This window comes from Epinephelus fuscoguttatus, linkage group LG15 (genome assembly GCF_011397635.1).
Source record: "Epinephelus fuscoguttatus linkage group LG15, E.fuscoguttatus.final_Chr_v1".
NCBI classification, from domain to species: Eukaryota; Metazoa; Chordata; class Actinopteri; order Perciformes; family Serranidae; genus Epinephelus; species Epinephelus fuscoguttatus.
The window spans coordinates 33184047-33210951 of NC_064766.1; the positions used below are offsets into that span (position 1 = coordinate 33184047).

The window sequence follows — 26905 nt, forward strand, 5'->3', positions numbered from 1 at the left end:
AGTTTCCCTCTGTTACCAGTCTTTGTGCTAAGCTAAGCTAACCAGCTACATATTTACCATACAGACACGAGAGTGGTAAATATTCTCATCTGACTCTCTGCAAGAAAGCAAAGATGAATATTTCCCAAAATGTTGAGCAAGTCCTTTAAATCTTACCTTTCTATTTCTACTTCCCATTCTTATCATAATCTATAAGCTGTTGAGAAAGCCTTGTATAGTCAGCGTAATAAATAGGAACTCTGTAAACTAACTTTAAGTATCGGTCTGACGCATACAAACCACAGTGACATGTTCAGCCAACTCCTGAAAATTTCGATGATGTCATTTCTTGGCAAACTCTTACTGTGGGCGATAGTGCTTATTAGAGATCATGCATAGCTACGGAGGAGTTTATTTTGTGGGGCAAGCTTTCAAATTATGCCCAACAATCACAGTTTCTCTCTGTGAACATGAAGCAGAAAAGACAAACCCCAATTTCCACATGGGAATGTATGTGTCTGAGCAGAAATGAAATGAGTTGGGGCCTGTTTTTCCCAGCAGCACTTGAGCAAGAAGATCAACTTAGTGGCAGTGTAAACTAATGCCTGAACATGATGATACTGCTGAGACGCTTCTACTTAATTGGGCTTTGAGATGTCATACACTTAAAAAAAAATATGAGCCTTCAGGCACAATCCACTTGAAGCCCAAATCATTTGATTATTTCAGGGTTTCTCTGCTCTGAATATTTTGAAAATATGTTAAGTTGGGTAAGTTTTTGCTTTAGGGTATATTCACATGCATAGTTCAATAGTTTGACTTAGAGATTAAATTATTATCGTGTTTGTTTCTCAAATGAATTCAATAAAATGCAGCTTTATGTACAATAGCAGCAGGGAAAAATCAATACAACATAGTGCCACAATATTGTATTGCCAGATGCCAAATATTGTTTTTTTTATCATATAAATTAGTGATATGAAAATACAACTAAAACTTTTGGTAGCCTAGTAGAGTAATAAAATAATTTGCTTGATTAGATATATTTTCTGCAATGAAAATTATTTATGTGAGATGAACTGAGTGAAAACGTAATCTTATTATAAATAAATCTCAAGATAAAGCAATATACACCGATCAGCCAAAAAAATTAAAGCCACTGACAGGTGAAGGGAATAATATTGATCATCTTATTACAGTACAGTGTTCTGCTGGGAAACCTTGGGCTCTGGCATTCATGTGGATGCCATTTGACATGTCCAACTGCCCAATCTCTGCTGCAGACCAAGTACCCCCTTTTATGGCAATGGCACTCCCTGATGTCAGTGGCCCTTCAGCAGTTGCCATGCCACACTGGAAAAACTGTTCAGGAATGGCCTTAGGAATATGACAAGACCTCAAGGCATCAACCTGGCCTCCAAGTTAGCCACATCCCAATCTGATTGAGCATCTGTTGGTCATGCCGCTTAGCCACCTCACAACCCACAGGACTTAAAGGATCCGACACAAACACAGATGTTTGTGTGTCACAGAGGTACTATGTCTGTGCCTTGACAGGTCAGAGCCAAGTCCGATTTGAGGAGGCCCCACTGAGGCTCAGGGGTACCTCTGGCATACCTGCATGTCCCATGAATGCTGGATAAGATTGGGATCTGGGGAATTTTGAGGCCAGGTTGACACCTTGAGCTTTTTGTCACGTTCCTTGGGCCAATCCAGAGCATTTTTTGTGGTGTGGCATGGTGCATTGTCCTGCTGGGGGAGCTATTGTCATCAGGGAGTACCGTTGCCATGAGAAGGGGTACTTGGTTTGCAATGGTGTTTGAGTGGGTGGAACATGTCGGGTGGTATCCACATGAATGCCAGAACCAAAGGTTTGCCAGCATAACATCGCACTGTAACGAGGTGATCAATGATATTTATGCCACCTGTCAGTGGTTTTGATTTTTAGCTGGTCTGTGTATGTTACTGCAATTCTCAGCAAAAACTTTAAAATCGCAGTAATATTGTATCGTGACTTAAGTATCAGGAAAATATTGTATCATTGAGCCTCTGGTGGTAAAACTATTATCAACTGTTCATACCAGCAGTAATGTGAATTTGTGACAGTTACAACAGGTCCGCCATTGTCATGACGCTGTGATGTGATGTCCATTTCACACAACATAATCTGGTTGATGACTTTATTCATGGTGCAATAGCTCAGAAAAATCAACCTTGTTCCAAACAACACAGTCAACAAAAACAAAATAAAACTCTCAACAACCTCCTTGGTTCGTGTTTCTACTGTTCTAACAATCCCCAACTCTACATATGTTAAAATTAATGTTTATTTAAATGGAATCTGGTGGGTTTGCCTGTGGCAATTTTGGGGCTGTTTTTAGTTAAACAAAGAGGATCTTACTCCAACAAAAGGGTCGACTTCTATAGGGATCTTTTCTATAATTTTGTCAGACTTGGAATAATAATTTGAGCCTGTCAGTGGCAAAAACAAGCACTTTTAGTGGACGTGAATTTACGTTGTGCACATACACCAAGTGGTTACCTTGCAGCCTGTTTCATGGCTGCCAGCTGCAGCACTCTTGCTCAATATTGGACCAATTTCAAAAATTGTTGTGCCCATTTGTCACTTAGACACAAAAACATGGGAAAATGGGGTCCAGGTTGAACCTACTTAACTCTAAAACTTCAGCAAGTACAAGCCCAGAAAATTTTACTGACTGGTTGTTGTGTTAATCAGTGCATTCAAATATCTTAGGGAAGAATAACAGATTCCAATTTTATTTTCTACTTCTTGGTCCTTTTCCTTACATTCAGGTTATGAATCGTGCCTTTAAGGCTCACTTGACCTGAATACAACACCACTCAAAAACCAAACCTAGGAGGAGTGTCTCTCCTGCGGCCCACACTGTAGCAAGTAAAGTAAGAAAGCAGGAAAGAAGTAAAAATGAGATAAGTTCTACTTTTCTTTCTGCATCTTGTGAGAGAAACTTTTTGGACATCAGTGGCTTTTTTTGTTGTTTTTTAAGGAAGTGAGTCAAACACGAATCTAGATTTCAGCCTGAATGTGAAAAGTAGGCAGTGTTTTGGCCATCTGAACACTGTGCACTCCTTAAATTGGCTCTCTCTCCCAAATACAGATGCAATGAATTTCACATGGGAGCTCTAAGAACAAAGTGCTCTCAATAACACTACTTCTCTCACACGCTTTCTCTCTATCTAATCCACTCACACAAGCACACGCACACATATTTGCAGGTATATATGGCTCTGCGTATTTCTTCCTTTATGTACCACATACTAAAAAGATCATACAAAATGTTGTAAACATTTTCCACACATGACATCACATGATTACAAAATAACAAGAATCTGTACACTGTTTACAACCAAATCTGTGCCCATGACAATGTGAGGTCTCTCCCATTGGTCTAAAGTGTCCTTTGAGTTTGAGCTGGTTCGAGTTTCACTCTTTTGAGAAGCTTGGTCAGCTCGACTGCACCAACTGACCCAGGATCAGAAATTTCAAAATATAAAACGGATTCCTACACCATGGCCAGGGCGACCCTGTCAGGCGTCATCGGCCCCGTCTTCACAGAGATCCACAAGTCTTCAGTGTTGGCTGAATTCTTTTTCTTCTTTGTTTCTGACCTTGCGGTTGCCATGGCGTCTTTGCAGCAGCAGCAACAGCAGCTGTTGGCATGGCGACAGCAGCAGCAGTGGCAGCACACGACAAAAGTGGTGAGGAGCACCAGCAGGGGAAGAGTTAGGAGGACCACCAGGCAGACAGTGTTGAAGACCCCCTGGTCGTGCTTGTCTGTAGCGAAGCTCCAAAGTTGGTTGAAAAAATCCTGGATGCTGTCTGTTCTTCCATCCATGGCTTTTGGATACGGAGCTGTAACTCCTGTTAATTGACGCTCTCTGGCAGTTGTAAAGTTTTAATAAATCCTTTAGAGGGTTGTGAAGTTTGCGAGTCAGTAAATGTGCATATTAGGCAGCTGGAGTCACACGGATTATCAAGATATGGAGTTAATTTACCTCCTTTATCGTAATGTGGTTCCAGCTTTAAAGTTGTACAATATGAAGTTTTATTCTTTGCTCAACAAAACATCAAACGCCCACCGACCCAGCAGCTGTCAGGTCAGATACATTAAACTTTCATGTGCTCCTTTTTTCTGCTTCTAAAGATCAGAGTTTACAGCTCTATCTGATGAGGTTTGTTGTATATGCACTCAGGCTTGGGTTGTTTATGTTAAATGGAAATGCTGGAAGCATGGAGGTTGACTTCATGTATGGCCTCTTCCTTGAAGTGTCCTGTGAGGTGGTTACAAAGCCAACGCGTTCTTTAAACAAATCAAAAAGACCAAAAGCTGATTTGTGTATAACAAGGTTTTCTTTGAAATGGCCCCGTTGTGATGATCTTGATGAAAATCCGTGTTTCAGCCAAGTTTGTTTATGCTGCTTGGCATCCCACGGACTGTTTTCTTTCCCTTTGTCTTCCTGAGTCTTCTCCTGTCCTCCTGCCCTTTGGCTTTCAGTTTAGTTTTGCAGAGAGGTGGTTAAATATGGGCGTGTCTGTGGAAACAAAAGAAAGAGAAAGTTAACATGGACAGAAATTTGGTTTTCCAGCAGACAGCTCTTCCTCCCTCTCTCCCCTCCATGCCTCCAATCCATCTTTCTGTCTCTGTCTTTAACGTCTCTACTCCTGCTCTCCCCCTCTTGTCAGAGTCAGCTTCAGATTTTCAGCTTTCCCCTCATTAATACTGCAGAGGAGTCATTCAGGATTCAGGGCAGATCTCTCTAAGAGTCCCACTGAGGAAGACAGGGGCAAAGAGAGAGAGAGATAGAGAGAAGAGGAGAAGGAGGAGGAGGAGAGGGAGATTGTGTCTGAGAGAAGGCCAGACAGAGATAGAGGTAACCAATCTTTCTAAGAGTCCCGCTGAGACGGAGAGTGTCAGAAAAAAAAGACAGAAAGGAGAGAGGTAAGCTGGAGAGAGACCTGCTGCAGGAGATTCATCTGAATATACCCGGCTAATGGCTCCCGTTGGAGGAGATAGATGGGCTCTGACTTAAGTTTTCATAAATGTCTGATTGTCACATTTTCCTCTGGCCTCGGATGAAATCTCCTAACAGCTCTCCCGGAGAAGAAAACACGAGGCAAGGTGCTTCAATGGGTGAAGTAGGTCTGCAACAGACAACTCTTGGAAATAAAAGTAATATTGTTCCCTTCTTCTCCGAGACTGATTAAGTCTGAGGCCTCGCGGCGACGTCTTTATTTAAACGGTGTTAAACAACTATAGTTTTTCAAATGATTTCAAACACCATTTGACTCAAGTATGTCCCCTAGATTCTCTATAGCTCACGGCTACAGAGCTTCTTTGTATTCAAGATGCAGGAGGGAGAAAAGATTTTCATCTCACATTTGGCTGCTTCTTAGGCAGAGAGAGAGGGAGAGAGGAAGATGCACCTGCAAGTGGAGAGCAAATAGATTCGGCGTGGCTGTCGCCGTGCGTTGCGTCTCATGTGTGAAATTGGTGTACCCGCAGACAGCCTGCTAACTTCCCTCCTGTTCATTTGCTCAACAGGAAGCTGAGCGCTTAAAGCTAAGTAGCAAGAGTCATCTGAAAAGTCAAAGTGTGAGTTCAGAAGGAGAGCACTCGCTGATCTAAAATAAATATCCACATTTGACACTGTGCTTTTTGCTACGTGTACAGCTTTTTTTTTTGTTTACTTATTTTTATTTCAATGTGAAAAACAAGGTCACATTTGCAGCTGTGCAGTTTAGGCCAAGCATCTCTGAGGACTGTATACTTATCTTTATAGTGTACTGTTTTTGCAGTTAGTACACAAGAAACCAACATACTTTATCTGTGTATACGAACAGGAAATGATGCAATACGTGCACTATACAGTGGAATTCAAATTGCGGCTATACAGTGTCACTGCCAGTTAAACTTAACAAAAACAAAACCCCACTACTTATTTTTTTGGTTTCTGAGGTGCTCCTGGACTTTTGTCAGCTGTGAGAAGCTCCACTGTTTCCTTTGTGCTTTGCATTGTGGGAGAATATTACTAGCACAGAGATTTTTTTTTTGGTATGTATACTGACAGGGCTGCAACTACTGATTATGTTCGTTACAGACTGATCTGTATATTATTTTCTTGATTAATTGTTTGGTCTTCAAAACTTTAGAAAGCAGTGAGAGAGCTTGTTATAAAATCCTCAACTAGAGCCTAAAGCACTGTTTCCACTGAGCACTATGGTACATTTCAGTTCAGTACCCGTTTTTTCTGTCTCCACTGTGAAAAGTTGTGGATGGTACCAGTGGAACTGTGCCGTACCGTCCCCATTTTTGGTCCCCCCTCTGTTGCGGTACCTAGCACACAGATCTGGTACTGAAAGGTGGAGCTGTAAACACTGCAGTCTGTTGATTGGTCAATAGAGGACGGTCACTCTGCTCAGGGCTGGGTTGTGGCTGGTTTAGAGGCTTGTGTAACCTCGGCTTATATTGTGGAGAGTTTTATTTGTAAACTGTAACTATAAAATGAAAGGACGTTTTGCTGCCTCTCACAGCAGCTGGAGTCTGAGAAAAAAATAATTTGATTTTTAGGGTGGAACGTTTACTTGTAATGTTATTCGATGCATGAGATGACGACATGAATCCAACAACACACCTTAAATTTCACTGTGACAACTTTGACCGTGACTCTACTTTTTATATGACATACACTCAAGCGTTTATTACCTCCGCCAAGGAGGTTATGTTTTCACCGGCGTTGGTCTGTTTGTCTGTCTGTCTGTTTGTCTGCAAAATAACTCAAACAGTTATGAACGTATTTTGATGAAATTTCAGGAAAGGTGGATAATGGGACAAGGAACACATGATATAAATTTTGGTGGTGATCGGTTGAAGCGACGTGGATTAAAATAATAAATAAAAAAGTCTATCGTCTGACAGCCTCAGCAGCAATTCCAATTTCTGAAGACGGTGAAAATAGTGCCATCTGGTGGCTGGAAAACACATCTTGTTGTACTTGCTAAATATTGTTGTAATTCTAAAGTTGAAATTAATGTTCTGTGTTGGAAAAAAGTAAAAACTAAATAAATACACCACAGTGTCTCCATGGTGAAGGCATATATAACCTAATAATGATAGTGATGCAAATAACCTAATTGTGATGCAGGCTGCAAAATCTGATGGAGAGGGGGAGGGAATATCACCTACTTGGCGGAGGTCTGCACTCTCTGAGTGCTTTTCTATATATTAATTTTGACTGGGTTATATGAGCTGCATATATTCTAATCCTCACTCCACACAAAAGAAAAAGCATTGGGGAATGTCGTTCTGTGGGCTCCGGCAACACTAAACCCTCGAGCTTGCCTGAGAAAGACTAAATGCACAAACCTGCTATTTTTAAATATCCCTTGGATATTCCAACCATTTAAGAGTACTGTTTGCAATGGAAACACAAAATGGACCGAGGGTCTAGGTACCATGTCTGAAGGGTTACTCTTGTTTCCAAAGGTACCATACCGAAAGTGTTTGGTGGAAATGGGACTTTAAGCGACTTAATCAAATGTCTCATTTTGTCCAACCAATATTTCCAAACTCAACTAAATAGGTCCCAATTAATTATTTCTGTTTTACAATTAGATAACTGATGAATCTTTGCAGCTCTAACACAGACTCAGGGCTTAACAAAAAGGATTGTGATATCGCCCGAGGCAAGCAACATGCCACATCAGGCTGGTAAATCTAACAACTCAATTGCCAGATCAGACAAGTGGTTAAAGAAAGAATTTAACACATTGTTTTCTCCGGAGCAGATAATGGAAGTAGCTAAAGAGTGAACCATCTCAGGGTACCTAGTGGCTTAGTGGATAGAGGAGGCATACCATACATGAAGTCAGTGTGCTGCCACAGCAGCTGCATGTTTGATTGATTCCAGCCTGTTGCCCTTGGCTGCATGTTGCTGTGTTAATGGAAGTATTATACAATTAATATGTAAGAATGAATTGAGTTCAGTCACTCTGTGTTTGAACTGATCAGTGCCAAAGGTTTGCAAGTAAAGCATTGTCATAAGATGTTTTTCTTTTATTACATGTTAAATGCATGTTTTAAATTTGCTCATAAAAATGTTGGGGGTAAAAAAGTAAATTTATTGCAGAAACTGTTTTTACACTTGACTGAGGTATAAAAGCATTATAAAGGTTAAAGTATTATAAAGCATTATTCACATTTCCTTTTGCTGATTTTCTGGAAATTCAGTTAATATTTACGCTGCATTCAGATGAAAACTTGACTATAAACTCCACTGCACATTGTTGGGAGCCAGAATGTCACTGCCACATTACTCTTGGTCATTTCCTTTGCTGTAGGTACATGTTGTTGTGATGAGCTTGGCTGAGCAGCAGCACCTTTGTGTACACTCTGATCTCCCCCACATTATGAAAACACTGTCAACACGACATGCTGGAGTCACTGAACAATAAGTCTGTAGAGGAGAGACAAAGGCCGGGAGAGGTGTGATCTAGCTATATGAAAGAGATGACTAACAATGTTTCAGTGATAAAGTCATTAAATGGAATGGATAAGTCACCAAGTGGTATGGTAATTATAGTCTCTGGCCAGGAAGAATGATCATTGTTATGCCTCAAACTGTTGTCAGAGTTCGCACTAAGCAACAGTGAATTGTTAAGAAGGATCTTTCAGATTATCAGTGTCGGATCTTAATTTGTCTTTCCTGTTCACATACAAAGCCAAGAAAAGTAGTTGTTTATTGTTTTAAAATAGAATATCTTCCATAGGGCTGTACTGAATAGTTTAAAGCTGCAAAGCTTTGTTCAGAACATTGACATTTGAAGTCTAAATCAACATATGCAGATAAAGATATATGATATTGGAAAATATTAGTATTTTTGTGGCTTCCGAATAAGTTAAAAAAAATAGCTGCCCACAGATGTCATAACAGGAAATATGATGAACTCACTGTCTTTAGTTTAGCTATTACACCATGAACTGACTATCTTGACGGTCACATTTAAAGAAAATTTGAACAAAAATCCCCGAACAAATATCCCCTAAATTAACAGGCCCTTACAAGAACAAAGTTCAAATCAATGGGGCAGTAGATGACTTCATCAAACAATAAAAACTAAGATTTACCAAATAGGAGCAGTTAAAGACCGTAACCCTGTGGCGTCTTCCACGCTCCGCTTGCTTCAGCACACCTGCCTTTAATTAAAGGTTACCATGATGCCAGGTCAGGTGGCGCATTAAAGTGACTCAAAAAATAATGGGAAACTAGGACTTGGTAGAAATGGCTCTAGCAGGTATTATACTATTTGTAGAATTAGATTCCAGTGGTGGCTGCTTGGGATTGTTTCCGACTTGTGTGATCCAAACATTTCCACAGCGCTGTAAAGTCCAAAAGTCAAACTTTATTGACAAAAGATAGAAAAACAATGCAAAGGGGCTGTGGCATTCGCTTTTGTTCAAGAGGCTAAAAACCCCCCCGAAATTACCAGAATGCACTGCGCCGCACTGGACTGATATAAACGTTCCCACTGGTGGGTGACGTAATGCGAGCTTGTCTGTTTAACTCAGGAAACAATATGGCAGCCTGCTGGTAACAAACTGTCTTGAATTACATTTAAACTGTAAACCAAAATATGTTTCTGAAAACAGTTCTTACAAAAAATAGACGACACAGTTACAGAATCTTGGTTCATATCTTATCAGAAGCGCTGCCCCCTAATAGTCGACCGAACCGTAATCCACCAGAAAGGTCATTAGTTGGCAAGATATCATTGGTTGCTTAGTTGCTTAGCCTTGTCAAAATAAATCAAAACCTATGTGAATGGACCATGTGGGAATTTAATTTGAAAGGACAGACACAGGAAGTGTCCACGCTCAGCAGTCAGACAGGAGTCAGGTTAATTTCCAGGGCTGGTACCTGCGGTTATTCCACAGGCTAGTTAATAACATGTCGGGCAGGAAATCCAAAGTGTGGGATCATTTTGAGAAGGTGAAGGACGAATCCAAGGTGATATGTAAACTCATCTTCATTGGTCGACTACAAACATGACGTATCATCTGAAACATGGAAGTAGCTACATGCCCATTAGCCCACAGCGTCATTAACAGGCAGCTTGCTCAGTGTGTGACGTGCACTTGTAGATAAAATATAGGCCTATATTAATGAAGGTTCATTAGTACGGTTTGTATTTCTCTGTAATGTAGCACAGTGTTAACAATGTTACTGATACTATTCTTTCTCACACCTTCAACTCAAACCATTGTGTTGCCCCGCCCAAAATGTATCATTTAATCATTAAATTAATATCATAAACATGCAGGCAACTAGTCGACTAATGGCCCTAAATGACTATGGATGACTATGTCGACTAGGAAAGTTTTACTGTCAGCAGTTTTAAGATCAACAGTTTCACTGTTTGAGCCACATTTTTTCCCTCTTTTATAATACAGGAAACAGTATGGCGGCTGCTTCTGGTTCACAAATTCTTGTATTACAGCCAAACAGTGCACTAAAATATGTTTGTGAAGTCATTTAAGGCCAGCTTTTTTTGCCGAAAATATTATTTTTATAGATTATGTTTAGATTATGTGTCTGTATTGTCTATTTAAAAATACAATAACAGAACTTTGGTTTATATTTCATCAGCACTACCTAGTTTTACTGTTTGATTGAAGTTTGGTCTGAGTTTGAGAGAAAGAGAGACACGGCTCTCTGTGGATCTGCTTCTTTACTTTGTCCGTAAGTATTATCAGTAGTTTGAGCAACAGCCCTAGATACTCAGGGTGGAAATTGCGAGGGGACTCATGAGACGATATTATCATGATACTTAGATCACAGTATGATTTTTATTGCGATATTGCGATATGCTGAGTCTTGCAATGAATTGCGATTTATTACCTTTTTTCCCGACTGCAAATTATTTCCCCAAAGGAAAGCTTCAATTTTACCTCATGAGATAAAGTTTTCAGTCTGTTCATCTGACTTTTCTCATTTTTATTGCAGCAAAATGTGATGCAGAGCAAACAGACTGACCAGCACCATCATACAATCTGTCATAAATGCTGCATACACCTGACAAACTGAACTGTTGGCAATTTAACGCTCTCTGAGAGGCCAGATTAAGCATGGGAGTTAAACACTTCACATGCAGTTATCCTGCTAACTGAATGGCAACACCCATGTTAGCAGCGTTGTCTGTTGCAACCACAATCCCCCAGTCGTGTGCTGCATTTTGCAGGAGGTCTGCAGTGTTTGCTCCGGTGTGACTTTTGTGTACTAGTCTAGTTTGGAGAACATGAGACAGCAGTCGCCAGTCCTCTGTTAAATAATGTGCCGCTATACATATGAATCCACTGACCGTGAAGTCCAGGCGTCACAAGTTAATGCCACCCTGCTGTACTCAAAGACTCCTCAACTTTATGCTTCACTTGTCTGTAGAGGATGGGTATCACTGTGTTGGTGAAAAAACGTTGGGGCAGTCACATACTGACAGAGTGCTTTTAGCGTGTAACAAAAGCCTTTGTTTTAAACAACGCTGTATGGACGCAGATCTTTGCACATGAAGTAGGTGATGAACTGTGCTATTCTCTTAGCTTTTTTTTTCAGCGGAGTGGGTTTAGCGCTAACTTGGTGGTTAGCGGCTAACGCTATCTCTGGATGGCGGAGTGTGAAGTGAGCCCTCGTAGTATTACCAGAGTATTTTATTCTGATATGACAGTGCTTGCAAATCACGTGTCATATCTAAGTCCTTCTTTCCTTCCATGTTACAAAGAATCCGGGATGTCGGTGGCTTAGTGGTAGAGCAGGCGCCCCATGTACAAGGCTGTTGCCGCAGCGGCCCGGGATCGACTCCAGCTTGTGGCCCTTTGCTGCATGTCACTCCCTCTCTCTCTCCCCCTTCCACACTTGTCTGTCCTATTGGGTTGGGTCGGTATGAGAAAAAAAAAACGGTCTGGTTTTTGAGAAAAACCACATCAAGTTGGTAATACCGGATTTTCGCCACTTTGGGGCGCAATTGACTCATTTAAAATAAAAAACGACTATAGGACAACAGAGTGACAGGAACACGTTGTTTCTTTTATTCCTTACAAATAAATTTGCAGGTTTAGCTTACTCAATCAATGCAAGCAATGGTTGCCTCCTTCGTCTGGCTTGAAGGCAAAGTGTTGCCATATTGGCGCATTCTTTGATCTCTTCGAGACTAAATTGTCCGCCATTATTGACTCCCCGTCACTGTTAAACAAACTCCAGGCTACAGTAGAGGCCTCGGTGAATTCGCACTTGCACCTGCACCCCTTAGCTCAGTCCCCACCACACCCCCACCCCCCTCTCTCTCCTGCTCGCTGTGCGCTTGGCGAAGAGGCAGACACAGGTGCTCACAGACTCGGGCGTATTATAAGCGGAGCGGACTCCGCGAGGAATGTCCGCAGTCATTTGGGCTTCCATAGTCGAGCGCACTTCCGCATTGTAGTCCGTGAAAAATCCCCGCGATGTGAAAAATACATGCCGAGCAGTCCTTTGTGTGACACTGGTGTGCGGAGCAGAGTCCGCACGGTTGTAAAATCTGAGCTTTGTGCGCACAGAGCTTGCGGATGTCCGCTTTTAGTCTGGGTGAACCTCCGCGGAGTCCTCTCCACGTATGTTCCGCCCGAGTATGTTGTTAAATGACATATGCGGTCCGGTCAGTCTCAAAAAAAAAAAAAAAAAAAAAAAAGGTCCAAGACGGAGTACTGAACCGAATTGGTATTACCGAGAACTGACCCAACACTACTGTCCTATCCATTAAAGGCTAAAAATGTCCAAAAAATATCTTAAAAAGAAAAAAAAAAAGAATCCAAAATAAGTCCAGACGTTTGATTTAAACAGCGATGGTACATTTTTGATGGTGCCGTCATCTTTGTTTAGATGAACTTCCTGCTAAATTCTGCTGAGACCTTTGCTGGAGCAAAACAATTCCTTTGATGCCTTTCAGTCTGGATTTCGAGCACATCACAGCACTGAGACTGCACTTGTAAAAGTTTTAATGACATTCATCTGAGCAATGATGCATCAAAGATTTCGGTTCTGGTATTACTGGACCTCAGTGCTGCATTCGACACAGTTGACCATAACATACTGCTCGACAGACTAGAAAAGTTTGCGGGACTTTCTGGTACTATGCTAAATTGGTTTAAATCTTATTTACAAGACAGAGATTTCTTTGTGTCACTTGGCAATTATGAATCTGTGCGAACAAAGACTACATGTGGAGTTCCTCAAGGGTCCATTCTTGGGCCTCTTCTGTTCAACATCTATATGCTCCCTCTTGCTCAGATTATGAAATATCATAACATCTCCTGCCATACTTATGCAGATGATACACAACTTTACATAACAGTGTCACCAGATGACTACAGTCCCCTATATCTACTAAATAAGTGCACTGACGAAATCAATACGTGGATGTGCCAGAATTTTCCACAACTAAACACAGAAAAAACTGAGATAGTTGTTTTAAAGAACAAAGATCAATAGTCAGTGCTCACCTTGACGCCATGACACTAAAACCTACAAATCAAGCCAGAAATCTTGGTGAAGTTCAGGACTCAGACCTAAATTTCAATAGTCACATTAAGACAATTACTAAATCAGCCTATTACCACCTTAAAAACATAGCAAGAATAAAAGAATTTCTGTCTAAACAAGATACAGAAAAACTTGTTCATGCTTTCATTTTCAGCAGGCTGGACTATTGTAACGGTGTCTTTACAGGCCTGAGTAAAAAATCAATCAGACAACTGCAGCTCGTCCAGAACGCTACTGCCAGAGTCCTCACCAACACCAAGAGAGTGGAGCACATCACACCAGTGCTTAAATCACTGCACTGGCTTCTTGTGTGTCAAAGGATAGACTTTAAAATCTTGTTACTTGTCTATAAAGCACTAAATGGTCTCGGGCCTAAATACATCTCTGATATACTTGTACGTTATGAAGCACCCAGACCCCTCAGATCATCTGGAACAGGTTTACTCAGTGTTCCCAGGATCAAAACCAAACAAGGTGAAGCAGCCTTTAGTTTCTATGCTCCCCGCCTGTGGGACAAACTTCCAGAATATCTGAGGTCGGCTGAAACTGTCAACTCATTTAAATCAGGGCTTAAAACATTACTATTTACTGCAGCTTACCAGTGAACTAGATATGTAACTTATTGTTAGGATAATCTGTAGCAATTGTTTTTATATTTGTCTGCTGTTGCTTTTGCTTTATGTTTGCTTTTTAAATGCATTTTCTGCACTGTTTTTCTTGCTTTTAGCTTTTGTTTTTAATGATCTATTGTTCCTGTAATGTTTTATCTTAACATATTTCTCTTGTAAAGCACATTGAATTGCCTTGTGTATGAATGGTGCTATATAAATAAGATTGCCTTGCCTTGCCTTGCCTTGCCTTGCCTTGCCCTGCCTTGCACCATCTAGTGGACTAAAAAGGTAATTGATTCTATTATTCTAGCACCAGAAGTTGTATTAAAATGTGTATTTGCAAAGATTAATGATGTATGTAATAAAAGATAGATGCTTGGCGTCCGTGTATGAAAACAATATCGCCATGCACAATATCATAAGACTATGCTGTATCGATTTTTTGCCCCTACCCCTAATAGATATTAGCCACATTGTTAGGACTCCAATCTCGTCGAAAATCGGCAAAGTACGCTTTTAATGTAAAAAAGGACTGACTAATTTAATCCAATGACTCACTTCATTCAAATTGATGATTCTTTTAAGGGAAAAAACTTTTTTTAGGGTGATGATGTCATGAAATATGACAGACATTTGAAGCCTCATTTGAAAAACTCTAGAGGCTTTAACGTCCAAAAAATAAAAATAAATAAATAAAAGTGACATTCGGTAAAGCCCTAATTTTCCAGCTCAGGTAGTTTCACACTTGAGTGTTTAAACTTTTCTTTGATTGCCAGTTTGTGCTGAGAGTCTGTTTCTCAGCAGGCCACTGAGAGGAACAGAGGGTGTTCACACAGTAAATGTTGATGGTGCATGTCTGAGCTGAGGTTAGTTTGTGGTTTAAAGGCACAGAACAGAGGAGATCATGTTAATACAGAAAATAGCCATGCTTATACAAAATAAGGACTCTAGGTACATATTACACAGTGAGGCCGTGGGCTTTAAATATTTCCCTGCCTCATATTATCTAACTGAGATGCCATTCTAAGACTCTGACAGGGTACTTCACTTTCTCATGACATTGTGCTCTCCTGGAGTCTTTCGTATACAGGAAAAGGCCACTTCTGGGGCACACAAAGCCAGGAAGGGGCTGAGAAAAATGTTATGATTGCACTCAGTTAGCCCCTGCTGCTTTTTAAGGAACATGTGCGACCTAAAAGACAAAGTTGTGACAGAAGGCGAGGCAGGAATCTTTAATGACTCGCCCCGAGCACACGGTCAGAGCAGATCGCTCATCAGTTAGTATGAATACACAACACTTTGACACGTTCAGTTTGACTCGAGTCGGCCACCAGCAAACTGTTACAGGCATTTTTTTGTCTTGCAGAAAACATGAGCTACCTTGGATTATTTAGTGCAGCTGTTTCGCTTGAGTAGCTACAGGCCTGCTGATAGTCTGGAGGAGTGCAGTGAGAAAGAGCAAGTGCTCAAGCCGTTGCAGTTCAGACTTGTGTCAACTCGATCCTGACTGAGTGAAATGAGCAAAGTGGAGGACGTTCTTAAAGAAGGAGCAGCAGGAGGAAACTAAATTTATCATTAGGAGCCAAAAACAAGCACCTGAACAGAGCAAAGCTATTGTAAGTGATTCATGCAGCAACTTCAGAGATTTTAAGAAATGACAAATTTAAAAGCACATTAAGGTGACACTCAGCACTCAAGGTTTTCTTTCTAGCCTGTCAAACATCCTGTCAAATCTAACCACTGCCACAACAACACTTTTTTTTTTAAATAGGAGTCTGCAACAGCAGTAGTACTTTTGCCTCTGTTTTCCACAACGAAAAGCATCAACAGCTTATATAAACCACTCACAACAGTTTGAAAGTATTTCAAGTCGCTGGCACTCAAGATCTCTTTGAAAGCGGCACCTTACCCCGCAGGCACATGTGAAGTGGCAGGTCAGCTCGCCCCTCCTGTCTAATCCAGTCAGCTGCTCAAACTTCTGTTGTTTCTGTTTTGGCATCTGGTTTCTGCTCTGTTCTGGTCCCCCTCACCCAGACATCTTGACAAGTCTTCACTTTCTGTTCCTGTTTCCCTCTCTACCCTTGTTTCCCGTCCTCCTCCTCCTTCTCCTCCTCCTCCTCCTCCTCCTCCTCTCTATGAGTGAGTGTGTGTTTTGGTCACAACGTCACTGCACCCTGCCCACTTTGTGTAAGAATGGGCCCTCTGTCTGTGTGTTTCCTACATGGGTAACTGGATTCTTGTGGTTGCTTTACTCATAGAGGCGCTGAGTGATGTCAGAGAGGGAAAGTTAGGTAAACTGAATATGAAATGAAATCATAAGAAGGCTTTATTAAATGTCTCAAAACAAACTCCCCATGTTAGAATATTAAAAAACAGCACAGCACAAACCAATCTGAAGACCTTGCAACACCAGCCAGAAGTTGCAGGCAATGTTGCAGCATTTTACGTAATAGCACTAGATTACCACAACACCACTCCACCCATGTCAGAGTCCCAAAATAAACAGGGGAAATGAAAACTGTTAAAGTGTGTGTGTGCATTGTTAGTACCACCAGGTGTAAGAGTGAGATCCAATTGAGATATGAAAGAGTGAGGTCATGCGTCTGCGCACACACACACTCACTGTGCCCGTGGCGTTTTGGTCAATGCCCTTTCAGTTCAGTCAAGCAAAAGAGGATTTTTATTCAAGTAAGAAAAAAGTGTTCTCCTGACATTAAGCAGCAGTCTATTTATTCTCTTCTTCTGAAAGGGGGAAGTGAGGAGCTAAAGTGCGCTGACTTGAACACTGTGCTCACAAACAGTACGATGTTGGCTTGTGAGCATACAGTAACTCAAAATGAGGTGAATGTGCGGCTGCATAATCAGGTCACACAACCACAAAGAAATTCCTTTTTAAAAGAATGTTCAAAGGGCACCTATTATGCTGATTTACAGGTTCATACTTTTATTTTGCTAGAATGTGCTTACATGCTTTAATGTTAATAAAAAACAACGACACTATTTTCCCCATACAACACCTATATTCACCCTCTGTCCTTTATCGCCTGTCTCCTTAAGTCCCTCTCCCAAAACTCCTGTGACTGTAACAGAGAATAGCAGCACTGTCTACAAGGAAAAATCAACATTAAAGTCCTCTGAACCAAAATCTTTACAACCTGACACGTTCCAGCAGGAATATGATCTGAAATCAGGGATAAATTAACATCAGCAACCAAAGGTTACAGAAAACAAAAAAAGATAACAAGATTAAATGGCTCCCTGATTTTAGCATGTAGCTATATATAGCAGTGTGCTTGCAGCCGGGGAGTGAATGTAACAGAATATAGCAGAACTTTCTAATGCGAAAAATCATCAATAAAAGCTTCTCAACCAAAATCTTCACAACTGGACATGTTCCAAGAGGAATATGATCCAAAATGGGGGAGATATTAACAACATTGGCAAACAAGATTACATGTTTCCCTCTTGTTAGCATGTAGCTACATGTAGCAGTGTACTTGCAGCCGGGGAATGAATTTAACGGAGTATAGCAGAACTTTGTAATGCGAGAAATCACCAATAAAAGCTTTGCAAATAAAATCTTCACAATTGGACATGTTCCAAAAGGAATGTGATCTGAAATTGGGAAGAAATTAACAACACTGGCGACAGAGATTACATGTTTCCTTCTTGTCAGCATGTAGCTACATGTACGCTCCATGAAGCAGTATACTTGCAGCTGGGGCAATGACTATAATGGAGAATGGCAGCACTTTCTACAGTGAAAGTCACAAATAAAAGCTTCGAACCCCAAATCTTCACAAGTTCTAGCAAGAATATAATCCAAATTTGGGCAGAAATGAACAACATCTGCAACCAAGATTACATGTTTCTCTTTTGTTAGCATGTAGCTACATGTAGGCTCCATGTAGCAGCTGGGGCAATGACTGCCACGGAGAAAAGCAGCGCTCTCAATCACAAATTAAAACTTCTAACCCAAATCCTCACAAGTTCCAGCAGGAATATGATCCGAAATTGGGAAGAAACTTACAACGTTGGCAACCAAGGTTACATGTTTCCCTTTCGTTAGCATGTAGCTAAATGTAGCAGTGTAGGCTACGTAATGTAAACACTTGCAGTAACTTGCTTGTAATTATCTTGTAAAGAAAATCTGGAACAGACACAAAAGCAGAAAAAAAACATTGGAAGGGTCCGACTTTGGTATACGGTTACCTCATTATATGTAGCTTTGCTATGTTTAATATGAACATCCGACATTGTAACATTATACATATACGACATAAAATGAGGAAAGGCTTAATAGGGCTTCTGTCTCTGATGTTTTTATGGTGTTAGTTTCCAAATTCAACTGTTTAAGAATTTATAAAATAATGTTTTTTTCATTATAATGAATGGAGAATTTTATCTTTTCATATCTTAAAGTAGCTGAAATTTAAAAGAACTCAAACAAGAATATCGATAGTTAAAAGTAACAAATGCATGTGTCCTTCATCTGAAATATGATCTGATCACCACTTTTATTTTAGACTAATCTACTGCAGCTACGTTTTGTCTGATAACCTGGAAAATACAGTTCCAGGGCATCTGACTGGCTCAACATGCAGTGTGTCTTTTCCTTGCTACGGGGCATGGTTACATGAAAATTGATGAGACAAGCCTCACCATGTCTGCAGGTGTGTCTGAGCCATCTTAGACAAATAGCAACCACCCACACACACACACACACACACACACACACTGAGCACAGAGGGTGCAGGCTGACTGGCAGGGTGTGTAGTGCTACACAGTGAAGCTATATCACAGCTGCTGTTGAGGCACTACAGTGTCCAGTCACCTCGAGCAAGTGTTGATTAATGACCTCGGTGTAGCAGCACTTGCCTTGATGGAAATCCTTAGTTATAGTAGTTTATATGAAAATGATTTCTCTGTATATTCCACTCGCTGCTTTTGATTGCTACTGGAGACGTCCCTGCATGTAGATACTTATATTCCTGCAGGAGTCATCTGAAAATCTTAAAGCTACAGTTCACCTCAAAATGAAAAATATACATTTCTCCTCTCATCTGTAGTGCTATTTATCAATCTAGATTGTTTTGGTGTGAGCTGCCAAGCGTTGGCGGTATTGGCCATAGAGATGTCTGCCTTCTTTCAAATTTAACTAGATGGCACTCGGCTTGTGGTGCTCAGCGTCATACTTGCGTTTGGCCATGTGATTAACTAGTTTGTGGTCTCTGTGATGTACCTGTCCATTAGTCACTTACAGAACAGCAGAAAACAGCACTTCAAAATAAAAGCTCTGTGCTGGAAATTCACTGTACATAAAAAGAGAGTGCATGACCCACTTTTGGACCGTGACCCACCCTTTGGAAACCAATGATCTAGACTGATAAATAGCACTACAGCTAAGAGAAAATATGCATTTTAGATTTGGGAGTGAGCTGTCCCTTAAAGTTTGATCCATTTTTCAACTATAAGAGGTGGTGAGGAATGATATGAAAAAGCTGTTGGTTTTTATGCAACAATGTGCCTTTTCAGGTCCGTCTTTATTTTGTTCTTACTTTATAAGGACCTTATTATACCTTCCATTTCCTCTACCTTATGATTTACACTGCAGTGACCCTCGCACATGTCCCATTTCCTCCATGGAAACCTTACTCTCAATACATGCATCATTGTACTATAATGGGCGTAGCTCCCATCTGGTTTATAGAAACCTTATTCTCAGTCCAGCTCAACAATACACCCCTTTATCCAGCTCAGGTCTGTAGCCGAACAAATTTGTAGGAAAGCCCAGTGAGCTCACACTGCATCACTGATCACACAATCATGATAGCAAAAAAGTGACTGTGACATTACCAGTAGCGTTAGGGAAAGCCTCGTGGAATTACTGGATTGTGCAAAAGGGCATTGCAAATCACTACGACCTACTGGCTCAGCTAACACACACACATTGAAAAAGGAGTGTGTATGAGCCTTACATGGTGCACTCTGTGGCTTCTTGAATGTGAGCGCTAATGAAAAGTGACTAAAGGGTCGCTGTCGTGGAATCTGACAAGTGTCCAGAAATAGTCTGCTAATAAAACCAGTCCCCCAGAGACAAACCTTAGCTGTGATTCAGTCCTGTAAAATGTTTGGGCCCGGTGCTGTGAAAACAGGCAGAGAGTGAAAGCGAGACGACGACATGATTAGTCTATATAAGGAATTGCCTTTTGCACTCGAGAAAAGCCATCATTTAAAGAGCTATTGGCTGGCATGTAAACGTAAGGCTTTTACAAGGGCACCTAATTACACATTCCAACTGTGAGGTCAGTCTGAGTTATTTTAACATTTAATTACGTAATAATCTCAGCATAGTTATCATATGACACACGCTGTATTCAGGGACTTTAAACTTTTCTTTCTTGGCTTGTGAAGAACAAAACTTTGGTCTACTCTGCTACATAAATAAATAAAAAGGGCGACACTGTAAGTTTACAGTAAAGGAAGTATTTTTCCAATGTGCTTACATTTAATCATTGGGGACTTTCTAAGTTCCTCTTTGCTCCGCAGTACTTCCAAATACAGAAGAAGCAACATGAGACACTGTGGGAATAAAAAGTCACTCAAGCTAGCCAAGATATTTGGGTTGCCATGGAGATTTGAATTTAAGGTAGCCAGAAAAAAACAAGGATGAAAAATAGATTATGCATGAAGAAACTGCTAAACTCAAATAGATAGACGGATGGATAGTCTTTGAGTTTAAAGAGGACATGAACAGTTCAGTGCTAAAGCAGATTAATGCTGCATAATAATAGCTGCGTCATTATCTTTTAAAGACAGACTTTGACTGGTGTTTCCTGCCATAATAATGTCTGATAGTCTTGTAAGACAGACAGACAGACACACAGTGGTGTGACCTTATGTGGTCATGGGATAACCAAGAAGTACAAAAGTGCACTTCCCTGTTTTTTTGTCGTTGTGAGTGTTTAAAATAGCAAGACTCAGTGTGCAGTGTCACAGCTTTTTAAGTGAAAACAATAAAAGGTTGTTAATTTCAGATTTGGTAGCTACAGGAACATTTTGACACAACGGTGAAGTCCAATTAGAAATTTTCACTCTGCAGGGAGAAGAAATAGGAAACACATTTTCTTTAAAAACTCTGCTCAACTTCAATTTATATCAACATGACAGTAATTGAATCTTTTGCTTGCATTAATCTCCTCACTGTGTCACATATTCTCATCTCGTTATTATCGCAGTATCCAGTCCCCTCTCCTGGGTAATCGCTGTTAATCAATGTCACCTGTTAACAAAACAGACTTCACCCACGGCGGCTTAAGTGAACATTATTTTTGTATGAGTAGCTCCAATAAAGGCTTAGACGCACCAAACTGACATCAAAGAAGTTGTGATGAAGGCCGACTGTGGCATCACCTCACATTGGCTGTGTCTCAGCCAGAAAAGCTGTGCTGAACACACCACATTAACGACAGCCACGAGCACGTACGTTCTCCGCGTGCCTGAGAAGAAGTAAACTCTTCATACCAGCAGGCAGCGGCAGTCTGTATTCGCCATTCAAAAAAGGAAACCAGAAGACCAACAAGATGGATTCAAGATCTTGTTAGCCAGTTGTTGTGCCATATTTACGTCAAATCTTGCAAGCACGATAATAAATAATAATGACTATAATAATGCCTTTTATTTAACGGCGCCTTTTAGAGCACTCAAGGAGACCTTACAAGACACAGTAAAAAAAACAAACAGCAAAGTATCCATAGATCATAAAATCAGACAAATCAGTAATATCAGTGCAAAGAGAGAGAGGCGGCTGATGTTTAAATCAAGCATCAGACGCACATAGAAAATGATAATAGTAATAAGATAAGGGAAATAAATAAATAAATAAATAAAAAGATAAAACTACATTAATAACATTAAAAATAAATGAATAAAATAGAAAAGAATTAAAAGAAATAAAATAAAATAAAAGTAAATAAAAAGTAAAAAATAAATAAATAAAAAAACTACATAAAGAGCTTCAAGGTCTTGTCTCCAAGGGAAAATCTAACCTTTTCAAGAATGAGGCGGTTTTGGATCTCCTTAAGCCAGCTGTTGTTTGTGAGGGTGGAAGAGTGTGTTTCCACTGAAACAAGATGAGACGCCTAACTAATAGAGTTGTTGAAAGCCAAAACACGCTGTTTTATCAATGGGAAGTTTGGTGTTTTAGGTGTTGAAACTCCAACCAGGGCCATAAGCGCATCAGGGTTAAGGTTCACGCCAAAAACTGTCCCAAGTGTGTTAAATATTTGATGGCAAAAGTTAGTTAAGGCTGTATATTTCTGATGATGGAACAGCTGAATGCTGAAACATAACAGACATAAACGTGTGTCATGCTTAGATTTTATCTTGCTACTATTGAATAGAAATCCAAAATTTTGGATGCATCAATAATAGTCTTGTAATCACAGCTCAGCCTCTGAATCAGAATCGAATCATGAAGTGCGGAGAGTTTCCTAACCCTATCAAACAGCAAATATGATGCTCTTACGAACACACACACTCCTGCGCTGTGCCCTCTGCAAAAACATCCCTATCCAAAGTTTTGAGCATGTAACATTGCTTTTACTGTAGGTGCTGTGATAGAGTACAGACTCTGTGCCGAGCTCGTCCCTCAGGTCACCGCAGCCCTGAGAGACACTTTCATATGTGTGTCAGCTTCCTCTCATCTGAAAGGCTCCTGAGGTCGTCTGTGCAGTTCAGCTGATGCAGAGTCGGGGGGGCATTAAGGAGCGCTGCTGGCACACTGGAAAAATCAAACTCCATTTCCTATTTGGCCTTAAATCATGAATAGAAAATGGGACAGCACTTCTTTGGAGCTGGAAAAAACAAATTGGAGAAAAACTCTGGCAACAGTGTGCAGACAGTGAACACAGTTATAACACAGCTAAATGCACGCAGTCACATCACGGGGAGAGTTTGACGTTATGTAAATCAATGAAACCAGACGGTATTTTCTCCAGTAAACAGGGAGTATATGACAAGGTGGTGGAAGAGCTCAACTGACTGCACAATACACAGTTTAACTTTGAACTGGAGTCGTTTGTTTAAACAGCATACAGACTGGTGAGAGAAAGTACAACAAAAAGCTAAAAGTATATTCAAGGTTGAGGATCACTCTTAAAGCTCATCTGGGTCGAGCCTTAAGCTATATAGCAGACATGTGAACTCCATGTGAGCCAGTTCGCAGCCCCTGATCCTCAGCTTGGCCTTTCTGGCTGTTCCAGAGTCGAGGCTTAAATCGAAAGGTGACTGTGCTTTTATCCATCAGAGCGTCTCAGCTTTGGAACGACCTGCCTGAGGAGATAAGGCTCGCCTCGCAGAATCAGTGACTTTGTTTAAATAACTTCTTAAAACTCATTTTTATAGACTTTCTTTTATGTGATGTCGTCGTCCTTTAATTACTTTTATCATCTTTATATTCCTCTCACTGTTTTTATTTGTTTGTATCATTTATTAATAATTACCGGCTGCAACACTGTAGTGATGGCTTGTATTGTTTTCACCATGTGAGTGTGTGTGTGCACGTCATCATGGTAAAATGTCAACCTGGAGACACGGAAACCAGGGATGTTCCTGGTGACTAATTCCCATGTCGACTAAATGAAAATTTTAATTAAGATGATTCGACTGGTCTAAAAAAGTACTGCCAAACTGCGCTGGTTTTGTGAGAGGACATCTCTCCAATTTCCTACCGTGCTGTTTTAAAACTCGGGGGGGCTGCTGTCTGACGGCTTTGTAGCACCCACTAGTGGCGGGTGGCTACATGACAGTTCAGTGGCCTTGTACATAAATAAAACACTACTGGGTTTAACCGACTAATATTTGTGGTCCCGACTAGCGAGAGGGCGGACGTCTAATCGCGCGCATCCCTAGCGGAAAGGTGTTCTGAGTATTTTAGCAGGTGTCTGATCAAGTTCAAAGATGGGAGTGGTCCAAGCAAGGGCATCCGACGTACGGTGGTCGAAAGTATGAAAGGGTGGGCATTAGGCTTGTGCCGATTCCCGGTTTAACCGGTTCGGTCCAGTTTAAGAGCTCCACCGGATAAACCGGGTGGGGCGGGGAGCTTTTCACATCAGCGGCGTGGCAAGGGACTATATTCAACTTATCTTGCATTGAAACATTTATTATGACAACTTAATAAGGTTTATGCATGTTTTTAAATGAAGTGGAGGAGCCTACAAGTGTTTTGTTTAGTTCGTCTGAGGCTCCACGGACTGCGAACTCTGCAGCTCCACTCAGCTGTCTGCTGCTGCTGCGAGAGAAGCGTCTTTCTGCTTCTTCATCTTCTTGTGTAACCTTGTGTGTATTGGCGGTTAATATAGTATTATCGCCACCTAGTGGATTGGAAGCGCATTACACCTATAATGGGCTTTTATTGGGAAAAATAGCTCAAATGCGACCCCCAGTGGTAAAAGTAGGTATATAATTTGATATATCAGTTCGGTTTGATATTTGGCTTTAAAGCAAACAAATTAACAAATCAACAAAAAACAAATCAAATCAACAGGTTGGAAAATTTTCAAACCGGCACAAGCCTAGTGGGCATGCTGCCCCACCACTTTACACTCCTGGCCCACATTTGTTTTAAGTCGTGTATTGCTGATTGATCCCATCACAAAATGGGTTTTGTCTTGCTTTTGTTTGGCTTTGAGTTGTTGTTAATGCCTTCTTTGGAGGATCCTGCTTTGGTGCGTCTGTTGAAACACTTTATAAACTCACTTTACAAAGTGTTACGTGAAGTTATTATTGTACTGTAAATTGTGGAAATGTACAGTTTCTGCCATTCCTAACGTTAGTAGTACTACAGGATATCAATATAATAAGAATTCTTGTGTGGATTCATATATACAGTTGCAATCAAAATTATTCAACCCCCATTGCATATTAGGCCTACTGGCAAAATGTACAATTTTTCAGCTGTTTGCAATAAACAAAGTAGACAAGAACAGTTGAAATAGTTTAATAAAAATTAATATTACCATGGTTTTTATCCAAATTCAACACAAAATGCTACTTTTAATCACTACTGCAGTCTCAAAATTATTCAACCCCCTGTTTCAAGCACACCTGGTGCAACTAATCAAGGGCTTCATTAGTTCAGGTGTGCTTGAGATAGAACACATAAATACCTGGACTGGCTAGGGGTTTGTTGAGAGTGATGTTTGATTGCATGTTAGAAATAGTCAAAAGAATTATCCAAAAAGTTCAGAGAAAAAATCATTGCCTTGCACAAACAAGGAAAAGGATACAAAACGATAGCAAAAGCTCTGAATGTTCCTAGAGATACAGTTGGAAGCATAGTTCGCAAGTTCAAAGTTAAAGGAACAGTGGCTACACTACCTGGACGTGGCAGAAAGAGGAAACTATCAGCGGCTGCCAGCAGATTCCTGAGGAGGCAAGTGTTCAAAAACCCTGACTGCAAAACACCTGCAGCAAGACTTGGTGGCAGCAGGCACTGAGGTTTCAGTTTGCACTATAAGGCGCATACTAAACACTGAAGGGCTCCATGCCGGGACTCTAAGACGTACACCAATACTGACCGAAAAGCACAAGAAAAGTCGGCTCCAATATGCTCAAAACCATATAAATAAGCCACAGGAGTTTTGGAATTCTGTTCTGTGGAGCGATGAAACAAAACTGGAACTTTTCGGGCCTATGGAACAGCGGTATGTCTGGAGGAAGAAGAATGAAGCATATGCTGAAAAGAACACCCTGCCTACAGTGAAGCATGGCGGTGGCTCAGTGATGCTCTGGGGCTGCTTTGCTGCCTCTGGCACTGGAAACCTGCAGCGTGTGGAGGGCACGATGGATTCAGTCAAGTATCAGGAAATCTTAGGTTAAAACGTCGTGCCATCTGTGAGGAAGCTGAAGCTTGGGCGTCATTGGACCTTCCAACAGGATAATGATCCAAAGCATGCCTCAAAGTCCACCAAGGCTTGGTTTCAGAAGAAGAAATGGAAGATTCTAGAGTGGCCGTCACAGTCGCCTGACTTGAACCCCATAGAAAATCTCTGGTGGGATTTGAAGAAGGCGGTAGCAAAACGCACACCCAAGAATATTACTGAACTGGAGGCCATTGCCCATGAGGAATGGGCTAAGATTCCTCAGGAACGCTGTCTGAAGCTGGTGTCTGGCTATGCATCACGTTTGCAGCAGGTCGTAACAGCAAAAGGGTGCTCTACTAAGTACTGAAGATGCTTGTCATGAAGGGGTTGAATAATTTTGAGACTGTAGTCGTCATTAAAAGTAGCATTTTGTGTTGAATTTGGATCAAAACCCTTGTAATATTAGTTTCATTGAACTACTTAAACAGTTCTTGTGTAATCTGTTTATTGCAAACAGCTGAGAAATTGTATATTTTTCCAGTAGGCCTAATATGCAATGGGGGTTGAATAATTTTGATTGCAACTGTAGCTGATTTATCTCTGTGGGGATGAAACAATTCTATGAAACCATCCCACAGATCAGAGTGTGATACTCGAGCCCACATGGGGGCATGTTGGACAAAAAAGGTTGGAAACCACTGTTGTAAATATCAAATATAACGACCAGTGTGAGGGGTAACATGTTGAAAAGAAATGTGCCACAGTGGTCACTTTACATTTGTCTGTAATGCAAGAATGTAACGCGGTACTGTCATTGATTCAATAATCAGAATGCAGTTACGAATCAAA

At 40.8% G+C, this 26905-nt stretch overlaps 1 protein-coding gene across 1 annotated transcript; it reads right to left on the bottom strand.

Moving 5' to 3' along the window:
* Positions 1-2145: 2145 nt before the first annotated feature.
* On the bottom strand, positions 2146-16283 carry LOC125901869 (uncharacterized protein KIAA0040). The gene is made up of 2 exons (XM_049597853.1): positions 16102-16283; positions 2146-4551 (listed from the first exon to the last, which is right to left on the bottom strand). The coding sequence occupies exon 2, from the start codon at positions 3852-3854 to the stop codon at positions 3522-3524; it is 333 nt and encodes a 110-aa protein (XP_049453810.1). The 5' UTR covers positions 3855-4551; positions 16102-16283; the 3' UTR covers positions 2146-3521.
* Positions 16284-26905: the final 10622 nt, after the last annotated feature.